This window comes from Microplitis demolitor, chromosome 3, assembly GCF_026212275.2.
Source record: "Microplitis demolitor isolate Queensland-Clemson2020A chromosome 3, iyMicDemo2.1a, whole genome shotgun sequence".
NCBI lineage: Eukaryota > Metazoa > Arthropoda > Insecta > Hymenoptera > Braconidae > Microplitis > Microplitis demolitor.
In genome coordinates, this window is record NC_068547.1 from 4509966 (window position 1) to 4523085 (window position 13120).

The 13120-nt window shown below is 26.2% G+C and overlaps 1 protein-coding gene across 2 annotated transcripts in view; it reads left to right on the plus strand.

Moving 5' to 3' along the window:
• The window catches only part of LOC103580677 (potassium voltage-gated channel protein Shal), a 113071-nt gene that overhangs the window by 71643 nt on the left and 28308 nt on the right, over positions 1–13120 (plus strand). For both annotated transcript variants that reach the window (XM_008562519.2, XM_008562521.2), the window contains exon 3: positions 6616–6804. In XM_008562519.2, the coding sequence (XP_008560741.1) occupies positions 6616–6804 (189 nt within the window). The remainder of the gene's footprint in view (positions 1–6615; positions 6805–13120) is intronic.

Sequence of the window (13120 nt, forward strand, 5' to 3'; positions counted from 1 at the left end):
ATGAATAAATATACAATAGAGACATTCAATAAATTTCAATTGTACATTTTGTTTGGTCTTCCGGATCGTTTGTCGAATTATATTAACCGAAGAAATATACAATTCTCATTTAATTTAATCTCATATACTATTTACACATATTATAATATATGGTATCCAGTTAATTTATTGTTCAGCTAGTGTATGTATTTTGTATACATAGAGGAAGGGAGGGCAAAACAAGACCGCCAAGGAAGTAATGGATTTTTGTGCATAGGAATTCAGTAAATCATTTTTCGACTTCTATTTCAAGTAATTGAACTAAATTTCGAGTTGCTATAAATTTCATTTTTCGCGCGGGTAAAACGGACCACCTCCAAAGAAGAGATTTGTAATACTGTTAGGAAATAAAGATATTGCAGAGAAAAACGAATACTTGAAAAATTACAGTTTTAATAGCAAACAATTTTTTCGAAATCAAAAGTATAAAAATTGCTGTTTATAGTGTAATTTTTACAATGTCGATGAATGATATTAATTACACTATAAGCTGCAGTTTTGATACCTTTGAGTTCGAAAAGATTGTTTTTACTGTTAAAACTAATTTTTCAAGTATACTCTTTTCCGTGGAAATAAAAGTATTGAAGACAAATAGCTTATAAAAAATTTTAACGTAATGAAAACGACACCGTATGGGTTTTTTGGAGCCAATAAGACATTGAGTTCACTGAAAAATTTCCGAACAAAAAACAAAAAAAGAAAGTTTTGTATACTGTACAAATTTTGTTTCGGTTTCGCCTCGGCCAACAATTACATGTGGTCTGAGACTTTTCTTATTTTACTGCCCTAGGTATGTAATGTACTATTTCTTGTCCCCCAAGCTGAAAGTACAGTCTTTCTGGTCGCATTACATTCTAGAAAGTGTCTCATTTGTGGCCGGCTCGCAATGCAGAAAGCTGTCACTAGAGTGCGCATATTCAGGATAAATTGGTTATGTAGCAAATATACAGAGATTTTTTAGTTACAAACAAATAACTTAAGAATTAAAAAAGTCAAAATTTAAAAAAATGCACTTACAGATTTTTTAATGTTTTACATGTGCATTTTTTTTATTCTTTATATAGAACATTTTATTTTATATTTTTCAATTATTAAAATTAATAAATATCTGATAAATCTACGACAGCGCATGTGTCACAATAGCCATTAATGTGCCTGTCAATTTATTTACCATATCATACAAGAGATCATATATTATTAAAAAAAAGTTTTGTAAGAAAAATTTTTGGCTGGTCCATTTTTGCCGCCTTTTCTTATACTTATTAATTTTCTTCAATAAAAGTATTAAAGATGTATAAAAAAATGTAATATTTAGCCCTTGTTTTTATGTATTATCATTTTTCATCTACGTCAGAATTGCCCTTGCAATTGCCAGAGTTGTTTGTTTATTTATTTAACGCAGTGAAGCGGTAGAGTTTGATATATTGGTATGGAATTCTTTGGTATGTGTATATTAAATGTCTACACGAATCAATAAAGAAAGTAATACCGCGTACTAGTTTACGTTAAATGTTTTTGGATCTCAGTTTTGTGCATCTGCAAATTGTCTGCATGACTTTGATTGTGTAGCCTGCATAAACTGATTTTTATTTGACCTCAGATATTTAAATATTTGTGTTTAAATTACTCGAGGAAATTATTATTTTTTTTTTATTCAAAGTTATAATAATATAAGAGTATATAAAAAAATTTAAAGGTTGCGATAATATATTTTTGCTTTTTTAGGTAAATTTTAGTAACCATAATATTTAAATTAAGTATACCATAACAAAATACACGGATTATTTAGGCGTAATTCAAATAGCCCGCGGTTTTTTGAATACGAAGAAGCGAAAACTCATGAAATAAATTTCTAATAATTAATTAGATATTTAAACAAATAAATTTTAAATTAAAATTGAATTTTAGTAAGAAAAAAAAATTAAATTGCAAAGTATTCAGGAAATTAATTTTCATGTGGAAATTTCTGTTGGATTTTACTAAATTTATTTTTCCGGTGGATTAAAATGAAGTATTTTATTATTTAACATAAAATGTTTATGGAGCTTGAATTAATAGTACTAGAAATGATTAACGTTCAGATAATCAGGAAAAAAAAATGACAGAATATAAAAATAATAATAATATCTTGGGTTTTAAAATTTTTCACGGGTCACTGAAAAACGGTTTTCTAAAGAAAATCGTAGAATCAAGATAAAATAAAAACAAAGAAAAATGTCTGAAAAGAAAAAGAAAATGTGTAAAATATAAGTAGACAAAAGAAATAAATAATAAATATAAACATAGATAAAAAGTATGAAAACAATGTCTTGAGAAAATATGAAAAATATCAAGCTGTTTCTCGCCTTGAACTTCAGGTATATTATTCCAGTTCTCGTTGCAGCTAAAACGTGTTTACATTTTTGTTTTTAAACTTTTTTTATATTTCATATGATAGTGAAAGAATAATCAACGAGTTCACTGGAAATAGGAATTTTTACCCTAGAGCCACTTGCTGCTGGAAATATAGAACCGAGATCATGTTCCAACCTCTCTTTACTTATTTATTTTTTTGTTTGTATTTCTACGCCGATACGCCAGTCGATGCTATGAAAGATTAAATTTCGAGTATAACTTTTTTTTTCACAATTTGTTTGTTGTTTCAGAATATATTTCGTGATAAATTTTTTTCTCATTTTATTTATTCATTATTTTCAAGTGTAACCCTACACATATTTATTCTGAGTGATATTTAAATTTACATCTTTTTTTTAAAATGAATATTATACTTACACAAGTAATAACACTATTAAATAAATAATAATAATTTGCTAAAAGCTTATATTTGATTCCTTTTAGTCTTCATATAAATTTCATTGATTTATAAGAATTATAAAATTATTAAATTTTTTATTCTAATTAGTAAATAGATTTTCACTGAAAAAAATCGGGAGATTTTATTTCAATCCGCATTCACTCCGATCCGGAGTTTTAATATTTAAATGAATTTATATTTAATAGAAACAGCTGTTAATTAGAAACATAATTATTTCAATAAATAATTCATTCAGATATTAATAATTAAACTTAAAATATCATGTTTTTAATTTATAAAATGTTTTAGTAACTCACTAAATTATAATTTCATATGTATAATGCATAGTGAAAATATTAAATTATTGAATAGCTAGTGGCATAATTTTTATGGGAATATTTTATATTTCGGTGCAATATGAAATGTTATCTCATGGTATGGTTGATGTAAGTCATAGGACAGTTTGTGATTCAGTGGAATTATATCTGTTAAAGTTTTATTATCAGCTGCTTATAATTTTAAAAAATCATTTCGCGCGAATATATGGAAAGGGAAGTCGTAATTATTTCCGTACTCAATATAAATGTCTAAATATCAAAGACCTAAGCTCACTATATTGTGAAAATCCGAAGTGAAATTCTTACCCCCCGTGTCACAGTAAGTGACACCCCTCCCCCATAAATACGAACTTATTTTATGAACGGCCCCTTTTATGTTATAGAATTATTAAAAATTAGTGCTTATGTTTTTTTAATGTTAATTAAAAGGATATTAGAAAAAAAAAATTATAATAAATTTAAAGCAAAGTTAATTAATCATGATCATGAAAAAATATGAAATATTACTGAGAATATTTTTAAATTAAACATGCTAATTTTTCTTTGTGATAATTGCAAATAAATTTAAATTTCATGAGATCATTTTACTTAGCACATCATTTATCTTTAGTTATTATAATTTATTTTCAAGATAATTTGTTATTAAATTCATGAATAAATTTTTTTTAATTTCAAATATTGTATTTTATTTTTTAGCGAAAACATCAAAAAATTTTTAATTATTTTTTTGTTTTTTTTTAAATTTAAACTGAGTCAATAATTCATTTTATTTTTTTAATCATATTCATAAATGTAAAATTTTACTTTAAATCGAAATTTGTAACTTTTGGTTTCATAATTTCCCCACACGTAGATCTAATTTATTTTTTTTTTTTTATTTTTTTTAACAAACATTAAATCAATCAAAATTTATAATTCGTAATTACATAAAAAATACTCTAAGTATTTTTATAAAATTCATCATTCACTCGTACGTCAAAATTCTTTAGCCATTTTTTAAATTTTACCAGTAATGAATCACAGGATAAAAATTTATTACCACACATTAGGCAGACTTAGCCTAATTTTTTACGGTATACAAAATCTTCAAATACTTACCTAGTAACCCAATTTCTACTGTCCATAGATTAATTTAACTTTCACTGTAAATAATTGGAAGTGATTTCGGATTCTCGATTTTATTTAAATCCGAATTCACTCCGATTCGGACTTTTATTATCAAAATGAACTCCTCTTCGGAGTGAATTTTACTCCAAAGGGATCAAATAAGTAAGCAGTCATCCGCTCCAGATTTGATCCGGGTTCACTCCGCCATTTTTTTCATTCTATTCAAATCGATACTTCGAACCGCCTAAATATACCGATGAAAATATAAAATTATCACCTACTAATTGGATATATATGTCCGTCATTATTCTATCGGTGAACTTCCATGTCAAAATTAGTTGAAAAAATTTCAATCATCAAATTACATGCCCCGAAAACATTTTTCATTACCTTCAGCTTAATTAACTGAAACAAAAGAACAGGATTATTTTTACACTGCAAAAAAAAATAACATTTTTTTTGCAACTTACTTTTGAAACGTACTTTTATTGAACATGCTTTGAAGAAAAAAAAAAAAAAAAATTTATAAAAAGTTTTCTATAACTTCACGAAATTTAATAAAAATAGTATTTTTTACTTCAGTTTAATAAAAAAATAAAAATAACATTTTTATTTCTATTGTTAAAAAAAATTTTATTATAATTTTATTCCACAAGTTGGTAACTTTTACAACAGTAAAAAAAACTCATTCAACTATATCGTGAAAAAATATAATCCATTAAAATAGTTGTAAAAAAATTTTATTTTGTTAATTCGAAAAATATAATGCCGCGGAATATTATGAAGTAAATAATAGAGTAGAAGGCATTGTATTGAAAATAGTTGACATTGTTTGTCCACTGTTGACATTCTCAAACCTCTATATTGACCTTTAGTTCGGATATTGTTATTATTTATCAAGTTATTTTGTTAGATATAGGACTAAATGTGACAAATGGAGTATTTATATAGGCAAAGTTGCCCTTTACACTATAAAATAAATATTTAATAGATTAATTGTCTGGAAAGCGACTGCGTATGAGGTTAGAGATTAAATTGAGAGAATGTTTAGCGGACAAAAAGTTTAGTAACATATAGCTATTGAACCTTGCGGACTTTAATTGCGCTGTGACCGAAAATTACGAGCAATAAAACTCGTGAGAATTTCAATTGCATCCACGTACTAACCATGTTGGTACTTATACTGCAACAATTAAACTTACCGGGGCTTTCATCGGAGAGAAATTAATAAAAAATGATTATTATGTTGTTACTTTTTTCATCTTCCTGCTATGAAAACTGAAAATTTTCAAAAAAGGCAAGTTATTGGTTTCGATCTAATTTTTGAATCAGTCGATTATCCAAAGATATCGTCGGGCAAAAGTTACCCGTATGAAAATAACATATGTGGTCAAAATATATGTAAAAATGTATGATAAATATCTGAAAATATATGTGGCGAATTTATCTATATTTCCTGATATATTTTTTTTTATATTAAAAAATATAATATTCATCATAAACAAGCCCGTATATGTTTAGCATATATAAAATATATATGTCAATCATATACAAAAAATATATTTTCATCATATATGAAAATATATATTCATGTCAAATACAAAAACTATATTTTTATCATACAAAAAAATATATATTTTTATCATATACGAAAAATATATTCTGACCATATATAAAACATATATTTATATTGTGTATGGAAAAAAAAAGTTTCTTATTCGTATGACCCACTCCAATTATATTGGATCTAAATTTTAATATACTCTTTAAATTGTAGATGAAATTCTCGAAATTAGTAAATTTGAAGCGAATATATAATATGCTCAATATATATATATATATATACACCGAATAAAACATATGTTTAAATATAACAAAGAAAATATATGGTGCCATATATAATATAAATTATATGCTACCATACATTTTATTTCATATAAAAATTTTATATTTTTTGAATATAAAAGGAAATATATCAATACAATATATTATAAGGTAAATGTAAATGTATATATGGCTTAATATAAAAAAATGGCTTGCTTTTGATTTGATTGATCGAGTCAAAAGTAAGGTGAATGGCAGTCGTATTTGAAGTGAAGACAAATAATTTCAAACTAAGATGAAAAAAGTTCTAAAAATTGACAGAAACTTAATTTAAGTCGAAAAATTCAAGATTTTGTCGAAAAATCTATAAATTCAAAAGAAAATAAGGTGAAGCAAGCCTAAATCAAGCTTTATTTTTGACCCGGAAGGGTCAACCGTTTTTCAGATTTTTTTAGACATAATTAGTTTTGAAACTTGACATTAATGTTATTTTTGTTTTGTTTGATGTTTCAGAAAGCGAGACTGGCACGTATCAGGATCGCAAAGGCGTCAAGTGGTGCGGCATTTGTCAGCAAAAAGAAAGCTGCTGAGGCGAGAATCGCTGCACTGGAAAGTGGATTACAGACGGATGAAACTTACAGAGAGGAAGATATTTTTGAGCTTCAGCATCACCATCTTCTTCGATGTTTAGAAAAGACTACGGTAAGTAAATAGTTACTTACATTTTTTTTACTTTATTTTAACAGATTTTATGTATTTGGTATTATTTTATTCATAAAATTTCAATATTCGAAAATATTATTTGTCGGAATTTTTCCGGCTTATAGTATTTTGTTCCCTTTAATTTTTATTAGTAGATAATAAAAAAAAATTTTAATGAAACTTTTTATTATATATATTAATATCGCATGAACAAAAGCCGGAAGCGAAAATTACCGTCACATTAATTTCAGCGACTAATGAAAGTTTTTTAATTAAGAATTGTATTAAAATGAGTATCATATATTTACTTTTCAAAATAATTACCAAAATTTTCATTAATTTTTCAAAATATTTTTTTTTCAATAATTGATTATTACTAAACACAATAATTATTTTTCCTGTAATGTTTCAAAGCAAAATTCCTTGTGATGGTAATTACAAATTAGAAAAAAAAAAAAACATAATTTGTAGTCAAATAAAAAAAAAATGTTACATCGTAACAATAAAATAAAATTAAAAAAAAAAAAAAAAGATTTGGAACGTAAATAAATAGTCGAGTGTTGTTTGTAATGTTATTTTTTTCTGGGCAACACTAGTGTGCGACATATATTTTGGTTAACATCCGAATTCCCCGGAAGCACTTTAGACATGGAACTCAGTTACTACTAGTCGTTTGCTTGTCAACCCTCTTTGTTCGTCTTCTACTGTCGTATATAAATATCTACACGTTCTGAATTGAGTGAGAGAGGGCAATAATGTCCGCATGTATCTATAAGGATGAGTCAGCGAACAGGAACATAGTTGTATTAAGTAAATGCTGGCATTAAAACTACTCGGTACATATACATTGCTGTGTACATGTTACGAGAACTGAACTCTGATTGTAATCTTCAGCGTGCCTCGGGTGACATGCAATAATAATGCACTTGAAATTAAATCATCCGTAGTTACAGCGTCGTCTAAATATTTGAGACGGAAAAATTGACATTTTATTACTGGAAATCAGTTCTATTGTCTGGAAATTACTAATTAAATAAAAAAAAAATGTATTTAATACAACAAAATTTTCGTGATAAATAGCTGATGAGAAGGGTCCGAATAATTAAAATTTTTTTTTATTACTTGCAAATTTTCGTATTATTAATAAATTTTTGAACTATTCACGGAAAAAAGAATAGAGTAAAAATTACATTTTCAAATAGCAGCAAAGCCCTCTACTTCGAAACTGTAAAAATTATATTATTTCTAAGACGTAGCAACTATTTAGCAACTATTACGGTTTCACATAAGACTTTTTTCAGTCCTTAATAGTGTTTCATTCATAAAAAAGTTTCATTTAACTAAAAATACATTAGAAACTGTAGAATTTGGTATCTATACACTGGAAAAAATCGGGAGTGAAATTGAAGTGATTACGGATTTTATTTAAATCCGAATTCATTTCGTCGCTCGGAATTTCGGATTTTTTACGGAAAGTTACTCCGCACATGGACGGTGGAGTTGAATTTGAAATTTGCGAAAAAATCAAGATATACATGCCAATAACATCAAAAAGGATATGTCACTCATTATATGACATGTAATGTATTTTCCATGCATATCTTGATATAAAAAACAAGAATTTCAAATTCATTATTGTTAAAAATATTAATTTTTAGGAGTGAATAGGAAATTTGTGATTTCGGATTGGTCTGGATTTTATTTAAATCCGCATTCACTTCGATTCGGAGTTTTAATATTAAAATAAACTCTCTTCGTAGTAAATTTCACTTTATTATAAGAAATAGTTTCGATTATTACAGTGCAAACTATAATACTTGAAATTTTTTATACGAGGGCCATCGGATGCCCAATTTCAAAACACAGTAACTGATAAAAAAAAAAATTTTTGAAATATGCATTGAATTAAGTTCACAAGACTCCATTGGAACTAAAAATACTAAAAAATTGGTTTTGAAAAATTTTTCAGTTACTGTGTTTTGAAATTGGGCAGCCGCCATGTTTTTGCACTACTGTAATTTTTCTCTGGCTCTTTTTTCCATGTCCGATTCAAATTTAAATTATCTGTAAGTTTTGACTTGTTCGTAAGGTTTCAAACCATTTCTAGATTTTTAAATTATTTATTTCGAATTTTGAACATTGAATCTTCTCACATCTGATAAATTATAAAAAAATGTACTATAACCCATAAATAATTCGAATTTCAAATTAAATATTGATAGTCGATAAGACACTAATAATTTGAAATTTCAAATAATTCGCGCCCAAAATATTGATATTCTTTTTCTTGTTAAATAAAAAGAAAACTCAATAAAAGATGGTCGAAAAAGAGATATGTGAAAAAATTGAATACATCTATCTATCATTTTACCATTAGTGCAAAGTTAAATATTATCTGCTACTGACGTGTACCCTCTTAACTTTATTTATTTAACCTAGAAATCATACAGCCATATATGTATGTATTAGAGATATAATATTTTATCCTTTTTAAAGTACAGAAAAAATAGTGTAAAGCAAATAAAAGAGAATAAAGCTTTAAATCCAATAGAGCATGGAATTTTGAATTGATACTGCAGGAAATCGTTTGGGCTTTTCCACTCAAAGAAAAACCATCTTGGCTCGTATTGGAAAAAATATCTTGTACTATGTATTTATTATATTGTTTCGCAAAGTGGATGCAGATAACGATCTACAAGTCACGTCTTGCACTTTTATTGAGAAAATGAGGATAGAAAATCTGCTAAATATTAGGGATTTCAAAAGTAATAACGATAACAATATTGGAAATTCACACGTCGACACTAGTGCAATTTAATCTATACGTATTTCAGATATTACAGTTAAGCCTTAAGCCTCAATTTAAACTGTTAATCTTTTGAATAACTTTATTATAAAATAAAAATAATTAAGTAATTATATCACTGTAAAAAATCGGGAGTGAATACGGATTTTATTTTACTCCTTGTTCTCCGAAAATTTTTAGTGTGATTTGTAATTTTAAATTCATTTCATATTTTTTTTTAGTTCCTATTTCAAAGCTATTGATCTCAAACTTCTCAGTTTGCCATCAGAGGGTTCAAATAAATTATCTGTAAATTACTTTGATTTTTTGAAACATCATTTTTTATTTGCAATCGGAAATTTTTTTTGTTTTCTATAGACCGAAAAAATTTAAAATTATCTGGAAAGTTTTTGAAAAATGACGAGCAGGTGGTCTTTGAAATTATTTAAGAAAAAAAAATCACAGACTTTTAATTTGAAAAAAGTTAATTAAAGAAAATTTTACGTAGTTGAATTGTTATTTTTTTTAACAACTTTAAGTCGAAAATCAAATAATTAAACACAAAAGTGAGGAAGTTATCTATCTGAAACGCAAGTAACATTGTAACAAGAATTACTGCTTGGTTGATATATATATATATATATATATATATATATATATATATATATATATATATATATATATATATATATATATATATATTTGGTAGTTTGGGTCTGTTATAAACTTTCTGGGAAGTCAATTCTCATTCCAAGTTAGTGGTTCGTTGCGTTCTCGGTCTAACATTTCAGATGAGACGTGATAGGGTCGTATCGATTTGTTGGATCTCTCATGGGAAAAGGAAATAGGAAAACGTATGAGCGTGAAAGATAAGATGAAGCATAAGTTTAAGTTATGCTTTACCATCGAGTTCCATTTGGATGCTTCTATTTTATATTCTTAAGCTTATCAATGTGTTTGCTAAAGCCACACTCTGTTGCGTTTTAAACTCGATAAAAATTTATATTTTTTAGCCTTTTAATTTTTTTCTTCAAGAATAGAACTTATGCATATATATTAGGAGTGCAAATAATTTGACCTGACGAATTTTGATAAGTTTTCGAATAATTCGAAAATTTTCTTTTGAGCGTTTTAAAATTTTGATATTTTTTTCAACAATTCAAATTTTTGTCAAAGATAAATTGAACTCAGACCCGAATCTATGAGATAATTGCTCTCTAAACGTGAATCAGTGAAAATAAGTGAGTATTCACTAGTTCAAGGGACAAATCGAACCCCTAATTCCAAAATGGAAGCTTTGGCCAAGTTTTTCTCTTAAACAAACGAATGTTATAAAACGATTTGAATTTATCGAACTACTCAAAAATTCGAATTATTTGATTCAATTTGCACATCCTTAATATATATATATATATATATATAGTTATTCAAGGTTGAAGTTGAGTCAAAACAGCTTAAATATCTTGAATAACTTTCGAAGGAGTGAATTTAGCAAAAAATGTTAAGAGACCTTTTTTGTAGAGCATTAAATTTCCTTTACAAATATATATCTTGACTAGAAAAAGTTTTCAAATTTCTAGTAGTTACAATAATCCAAAATAGAAACAAAGAATTCAAAAAACAAATCAATATTTAAGGCACGGTTACAAGGAAAAGGCTCGTTTTGCGTCAATTTACTAAGAGAGATTTCTTGTAGGGAATTTGATTTCCTGTAAGAATATATATCGCTTAAATTATTCAGGTAAATAATTTACAAATTTTGGGTAAAAAATGGAATTTTTGTCAAAAAATGAATAGCCGTAACGATGCACCTTGAAATATCAATATTAAGAGCTCAAACTTGCATGATAATTTTTTTTTTTGTCATCAGGAATAACATTTTCACAGTATCGAAAGAAAAAAAAATAGTCGATTTTTTTTGGCCCAGTCTAATATATATATATATATATATATATATATATATGACAAGTATCTACTATATGTTGTACAAGATGTATTGGAATAAAGAAAAGTACTGCTGTAAAAGTACAAAGCTTTTTGTAGTTGATTTAAAGTTTTCTTTTCTCAATTCTCAAGGATTTTTCTTGCACTGAAATGCTTTTGAACTTGTGGCTAAAATTTTCTTTGTGTAATGAAAATCGTATATTTTTCGACTGTAACTGAGAACATTTTATAGCGCCCATTAAAAAGAAAAAGCAACTAAAAGAAATAGTAAAAAATAAAAATTGAATTGTAGCTAGATCATGAGCAAAGTGGTCGGCGGTTATACGAAAAGTTAGTGACGGTCAGTATAGTTTTGCTACTCCAATAAACTTCTAATGATATTGGATGTTATCTATTTTTTTTCTATCGTATTTGTAACCCAGGTCAGGTAACGGCTATAAGATATAACCATAGACTTTCTCTTGTATTCTTTCTTATTCTTAAAGCACCAATGAGTTCCACTTGATTGTCCAAAGTGCATTTTGGAAAAAAATTGTCCATTTTCTGTAACAAGCTTTGCTGACATTTTGCTGAAAATTACTTGAATCTTTTATTACTTTAACATTAAATTACGTTAAATATTTAAAATAATTGTTCCGGCGTTTCTTTTAACTGGAAAATTAGCTATTAAAGTAGATGTCTGGGTCAAGTGGGTTAAAAATCCTCTTAAAAATATATGATTGGAGATCGGAGAATATAATTATATTTATTTTTAATTTAAAATATTTTAACAGGTTTTTACTTATTTTTAGTCCGATTAATCATAAAAAATATGTTCTCTATAATGTTAAATGTAAATTTAATATGGAATGGAACATTGATTTATAACTTTTATATAATAGGATTATAAAAAGCTTGACCGAATATAAAACTAATAAAGGTCAGAAAAGTTCCTTTTTTTGTTAACGATATGACTAATGTTAAATATAAAATTATTTTAGTTAATAATCATTTTAATTGACATAAAAAAAATACTATAGATAATTATTGCATTTATAAATGACAAAGGAAATATTTTTTTTATTTTTAAAACATAATTTTGACAAATTCATGATGTAATTTTTTTAAGTAGAAAAAAATGATGTCCATGAAAAGTCTTGTGATTTGCGAGCGAACCTTAGACGTCACCTGGCGACGAATTTTTTCATAATTAAAGTATTCGTCTCTGGAACTAATTAAGCTAATTCGGCTACTTTTTTTTACAAGAAAAATTACAAAGAATAGAGTCAGCTGCATTTTTTTTTTTTTTTTTTTACAAAAGTACATCTTATTTTTTTTTTTAAATTAATTTCGTTGGCTCTTGGTAGCTACTGAGAAGAAAAAAATACGAGAATTTGATAGCTTTTTATTTTCAATAATCTTTTTAAATATTTCAAGTGCAACGAAAATTATTTCCCTGAAAATTTTTTTTTAAAATCAAAATTTTGAATTCTATAATTTGATAATTTGTTGTTTTTTTGTTTTGATCTACTAGATCTAAATTATTTTTTCTTGGGCACATCTAGTATAAAATTTTAAAAAAATATAATAATGTATGGAAAAAAATAC